This window comes from Quercus robur, chromosome 3, assembly GCF_932294415.1.
Source record: "Quercus robur chromosome 3, dhQueRobu3.1, whole genome shotgun sequence".
NCBI lineage: Eukaryota > Viridiplantae > Streptophyta > Magnoliopsida > Fagales > Fagaceae > Quercus > Quercus robur.
Window position 1 is genome coordinate 55,819,132 of NC_065536.1, and position 6,628 is coordinate 55,825,759.

At 37.7% G+C, this 6,628-nt stretch overlaps 1 protein-coding gene across 1 annotated transcript; it reads right to left on the minus strand.

Moving 5' to 3' along the window:
* Window positions 1-5,045: 5,045 nt before the first annotated feature.
* On the minus strand, window positions 5,046-6,628 carry LOC126718459 (F-box/kelch-repeat protein At1g23390). The gene has a single exon (XM_050420659.1). The coding sequence runs from the start codon at window positions 6,516-6,518 to the stop codon at window positions 5,373-5,375; it is 1,146 nt and encodes a 381-aa protein (XP_050276616.1). The 5' UTR covers window positions 6,519-6,628; the 3' UTR covers window positions 5,046-5,372.

Sequence of the window (6,628 nt, forward strand, 5' to 3'; positions counted from 1 at the left end):
TATGCAGGTTCAGATCTGCTATTATTTCTCTCCATTTCTGTCTGGGTTCTTCGGATTTATGGTTACTAATATTTGGGTCTGTAGATTTGTTCTTAAGATTTGTGAAATTTGTACTAAGTTTCGTCTTTGTTTTCTGTCTTTCGGTTGACTCGGGTCCAACCATCGTCCACCCAAGCCCTATCCGACTCGACCCGTTGTTTTTCGTGATTGGCGGACCTGCCGCCGTCCTTCAACCCGACAGAGTCGGGTCGATTCCGGGTTGAGCCCAAACCCGACCCGACCCGACCCGTGGACACCCCTACCCATTTGGTTATTTAATTAGATGGGTCTAAATGGATAAATCCACTAATACCCACTAAACCCATCTAAAATTTAAAATTAAATAAACCTACTGAACCTAAATAAACAGTGTACCCTCTAGATTTCTAAGCCTAGCCCTCAGTCTCACTTTCCCAAACACTTTCCCTCAGATTTTCTCAGTAACCAAACACTTTCCCTCAGATTTTCTCACTAACCAAACAAAAGAAAATTCTAGAGAAAGAACGGGGATGGAATCGGAGTTCACCGAAGGTAGTTTATCGGCTTCTACAGATGTTGATTTTGTGTTCGCTTTCAACGATAGTAACTTCTCGAACCGGTAGCTCCGGATCGAGATTATGGGTGACCTGCTTGAGAACCGGCCTGATAACGAAGGCTGTACAAATATTTGTAACAATATCGCCGATTGGGCTCGTCATCGAAAGCGGAGGCGTGAACACTAGAGAAATCCATGATTTATTAAACAGTGTTTGTGCCGTCAAAACCATTTTTTGTTCTTGTTTGGTGTGAAACTCACTAGAAAGCGTTTGGGTGTTTTGGTTTTCGAGAGTTTGTAGCAGATTCTGATTGCCGTCATCGTCAGGTATCATGGCTTCTTCTTCTTCGTTGCACTTGTTGGCGTTGAGTTCGGTGTGAAGCTCACAAGAAAGTGTTAAGTCAGTGAAAAATATTTGAGTGTTCTAGTAATAGTTTGTTTGTTTTTTTGTTTGTTTGTTTGTTTTTTTTTTTTTTTTTCGAGTTTTTTTGTTTGGTTGCCGAGAAAGTTTTGAGAAAATTAGGGAAAAACTATAGTTCAAAGTTTAGACTAAAGTTCAAGTTAGTTCTATGAGTATTTGTTTGTTTGCTTAAAAGATTGTTTGATTAGCTAGGTATTGGTTTGGGTGAGGAGAAGTTCTGTTTGGTTTGTGAGAAAGTTTGGGAAAATAAATGAAAATGAAGTGGTTGATGTTGTTATAAAGCTAAAAGATTTTAATCCGATTTTCAAGGGTCCTGTTGGTTTATGAGAAATTTTGTAAGTTATTTATTTATTTATTTGGGTCATATTGGGTTAAATGGGTGGGTTACTAATTAAATAGGTTGGGCGGGTAATGGATAATTAATTTATATATAAACGGGTCATAAATGGATAAATGGGTAACTACACACCCAACCCATTTATGACCTAACCCGCCCATTTGCCACCCCTAATTCCAATTAAACTAATTAGAATACATAAGGTACTTTATTGTTTAATTAATCCTTCAAAATTTCAAATAATATTTGCTAATTTTTAAGTTTCTAATATAAGTCATGTTTTGCTTTGTTTCTTCTTGAAAACCAATTCTTGAATATTGGATGAATATTCTAAATTTTTTTTAACGAATTTGATTGTCATTTTTGGCCCCTTTTTTAAAAAAACATTATTGTCCTAAACTTTAAAAATGCACAAGTATTATGTTAGGGATAATTCTTGGGTAATAGCCACTTGTTTTGAATTAATAGAATGGTGCAAAAAATTTATAACTCATTAGGCATAAAATTAAGAGAACTAGGATTCAAATCATTTCTTCCCAAGTTCCCATTATTGTAAACTATAGAATTATCACTCCAAAAAAAAAAAAAAAAAAAAAAAAAAGAAAAGAAGAAGAAGAATGGACAAACTGTAAACCCAAATCCACCCATGAATAAAATAGGTTACCAATCTCTTCACTTGTAGAAATAAATCAGACCACTGCACACCTTTGGTGCGATGATTACTCCACAAGTATATGTGTTTGTCGGGTGTGGAGGGTAAGGGTCGGGTTCAAGTCTCCAAGAGGGAGTTTCACACATATATACATTTAAATTAGGCTAGAGTAGAAATTTTATCTTATATAAAAAAAAAAAAAAAAAAAAAAAAAAAAAAAAAAAAAAAAAAAAAAAAAAAGAAAGTAAATCAGATCCAAGCTGATTCTAAGATGCATAGAGACTAGAGTCTACACTTTTATTGTCATTCAATTCGCCGTTTAGCGGACTACAAATCTTATTTCCGACAAGGGGAGACATTGGGAATTGCTGCGTTAGATGATGGACCATGAGGTTATCAAGACAATGCTTTTTAGCTCATGGAGGCACCCAGTGCTCCAAGAAATCCTTCATGCCACCAAAACATTGCTTTAGCCTCACCTTACTTTAGACCTAATAAGAAAAAATGGCAATGCTAATTTTTAATTTGAAAGCCTTTGGCAAAGAAGGAAATGATAAAACAAAACCAAGATCAGTCATGGAACACCATAACGTTCCTAGAGATTGATCCTAAAACCAAGAATGAAAAGAAGGCTGGGAAGAACAAGATGATCCCACCACCCAAAAACATGGAAGCGTGACACTAGATTAAAAGTCCTCCAAACACCAAAGAATATACGTCTGTAAGGTACGACCAAGAAAACAAACATTATCATAATTAACAGAAGTGAACTGCAACTGCAATTTTATCCATGGTATAAGCATGAAATATCAGACAGTCTGCTACTTATGCATAATTTGCAATGTAGATTCTAAACTAAGCCCATAATGTAGTAAATGAATGAAAAGCATAATAGCTAATGTGGCCAAGTACACCAAGTATGCCTGATCAGAAAACACAATTTAAAAATTTATGGTACCATTCTTATGGTTTTGTGATACTATTAATTTGCTTGATATTTTAGCTTTGTCTATGTACTACCTGAATCCAAGGTTTGAACCTTGCAATTAAGAAAGAACTCTATAGAAAACTTTGAAAGTTCCAAAAGCACAAGGGGTTACTACAAGAGCTTCTAGCCTAAGGATTTGTAATTTTGTATGATATTCCTACCTTTAAGGAACATATGATGAAACAAGTAGACCTCGTTCCATTGCATTCTGATGCAACAAAAATGAACCATATAATTATTCTTTTCGAGGTATGAAATTGAACTAAAATGAATCGGATTTTGTTCCCTTAAACAGTAAATATTTTTATTTGTTGGTTTGACGAATAAAATGGTTGAAGTTATGAGTAGTTCTAGTGCCACATAAACTAGCACAACTATTTTATATGTCAAATTGTGATTGACTGTTGTTTGTCATTTTCACATAGACTCATTACTTTTTCCTTACAATTTACTATCTGTTACATGCACAGTTGTGATACAAGTTGTGTAATTTTTTATGGTTTTAGAATTTATTTATTTATAAGTGACTCACTTTCATGTGGCCAAAAAAAAAAAAAAAAAAGATTCACTTTCGGGGGCCTTGTGTTGAATGTAAGGGGCCTAGCATGAGCTAAATAAACTCTTCCAAAAAGCAAACTGATTGCTTAGAAAGCTGACACTGCTTAGAAAGCTAACACAAGGGCCAGAGACAAACTCATGGCAATTAGGCCCAAGAAAAACCACTAGTGGGTTTCATTTAGTCATATGGCTCAAACCAAATCATTTCACAAACCAAGACAAGACTCCATATATTTGTTCCCGGAGGGTCATGACTCATGACAAAACACAAACCCAAACCCGAAACCAATCCCCTGCTGGAATTTGTTGTTGCCTCCTGTGAAATCAGCTCTTTAGCGTTCATTCCCTGCCGGATTTTGTTGCCAAAAGATACTGAGACTCTCAAAGTGTGTAAGCTTGTCATTTGATTCAATTTAATATTCTTGTAATTTGACAAAGGCTTTCTTATTGTTGCTTTATTTAGATTGATAACACTCAACACCCACGGTGTTTGTTCCCAGTCCAAGTCCTCCCCCCTCCCCCCTCCCCCCCCCAAAAAAAAAAGGAAGGGTTGATAAAAAAAATATTCTTGAATTGAAATTATTGGGTTAATGTCAACATCTTGAAGCTTAATTAGTTGGTATCTCATGATATTTCTAAATTAGACATTTAAAGTTTAAATTCTTAATCCCTAATTATTGAATTATGATGGGGAATTAAAATGAGCTAATGTCCAAAGTGCTCATCTAAGAGCTCGTCCAATTGATGAGATCATCTAAAGTAACTCATGTCCAACACTCACTAAATTTTAGCTACAAGTACTCTGAACTAGGATTTATCACATAAGTCCACTACTTTGAAATGATGAGAGTGGTACGAAACAAGGAAACCCACTCAAAATACCCTAAATAAAGGGTCTGTTTGAGATCCGTTTATTTTGCTGAAATGGAAAATTTTTTGCTAAAAGTAAAGATAAAAGTTAGCTAAAACAGTACAGTGAGACCCACGAATAGTACCAAAAAGTACAGTGAGACTTATGAATAGTAGCAAAAATAAGCTGAATAGTAAAATAAGTTGGCAAAATTAATCATGCCATACGGACACAAAGATTAGACTTCATCAAATGAAAGGTATGTAAGAAATTTACTAACTCTTACACTCTGAGAGTTTATAAAGATCTTAAGAGAAATTCTAACTTAACCATTGAAGGGTATTTGGTTGACAGCACACCAGTACACTTCCATAGTGTTTGCTCTTCTTTTTGGTCTTTAATCACATTCCAAGTTTGAGCATTCAGTCCACTTATGTCATACTTCATCAAATTATTATTATTATTTTTAAAAAGTGAGTTAATGGTTAAAAGGAAGACATTTAAAATTTTAATCCCTATGGTACCAAAGACACCAGTTTCCTTTTCAAAAAAAAAAAAAAAAAGACACCAGTTTCAGTTTCGATTGCCAAAAAAAAAAAAAAAAAAAAAAAAAAAAAAAAAAAAAAAAAAGACACCAGTTTCAGGTTTAAAACTGTGACAGAACAGAACTTACTAATAATTATAACTAAAACTGTCATTAACAAATAAAAAGAACTACAAATATCAATTTAATAACAAGTAAAAAATATATATATATATATATATATTCACCAATATAGTAATCAATACAAATATTAATATACAACGAATGTATATATATGTATATATAATAATAAAAAATGAAAAAAAAAAAAAAAAAAAAAAGAACAAAAAAAAAAGGGCCATAATAAACTGCAAAATGCGGGCAGTGAACACTCCAAAGTCTTTATACAAGGAGAGCGAACTCCTTCAACCAACCAATTATCAGCTGCCACGTACCCCTCTGTAAATCTCTACTCCATCTCCTCCTTAATAGTTAATCTCCGATCACCAGACCTCAAAGCCTGGTGCAATTCTCCGAGTCCAACGTTGGCACACGTGTACACTAAATTCTTCACAATCCTACTCCCGTCGTCCACCGCCGCATTCCTCACACTCCCCCAGCAGCAAAACGACCCACCGTTTTGCACCTCGCACGCGATCACCTCCGCCGGATCAGAAGGGTTGTGCAAAAAGACGAAATTGCCCATCGAGTTCATCCCAATCGACGTCACGCGTGGACTCTGCCCTATCAGTTTCGCCACCAGCTCCTTCGGCATCTCACTGATTTCAATTTTCATATCCAACATTTCACCCTTCACTTCCCACATTTTTACGCTTTTGACATTCTCAGCCTCTCCGACCAAACCCACCACGAACATTCGATCATTGACAAATCCGATTATTGAAGAGAAAACGTTTTGATCGGATCGGAGATCATAAGGTCCTTGCCAGGTCTTAGTTATAGGATCGAACGAGTGCGTCGCACCGGAACATTTCTCCATCACGTACATTTTTGACTTGTCCACAGCCACCGAAAGCCACGTGGAGGCACAGGAATCTTTGAGTATCGCGGGCATGTCGTCGCACGTGTCCCACGCGCGCGTCTTCAAGTCGTAAGTCTCCACCGCGAGCGGGTCGTCCCCGAAATCGCACGCGCCTCCGGCGATCACAACGCGCTCCCCCACCAGCGCCACGATCGGGTCGGGCCGCCACACCAGCGGGGCGACCGCCCTGTGCCACGTCAGCTGAAGCGGGTCGGACGAGAAAACGAACCGGAACGGGCTCTGCATGTAGAGCAAATTCGAGTGCGACGACCGGAGAGTCGAGACGTACTTGATCGAAGGCTGCTCGATGTCGACCCACACGTGCGAGCGAGGATCGTAAGCGTGCGAGGTCGTCGTGTACGGATACCGGGTCGACTGGGCGTGGACAATGAGCCAAGGCTTGACCGGGTTCAGGTGACGAAGAGAGGAAAACACAGCGCCTTTCCATGAGGTGGACACGTGGCAAGCCGGGACGAGGTCGATGAGTGGCACATGCGTGAGAATAGCCTCTAGAATATCACCGTGGATTGGGGCTTCTTCTTCTTCATCTACTACAGTTTGGTGTTTCGCCATTGTTGTTTTATATTTTGAGGTTTTGTATATTGGTGTGTGAGAGACTGAGAGGGAAAGGCTGGTTCGGAAGCTCCTTTATATAGAGAGAGAGAGAGGCAAAAATGAGTGAG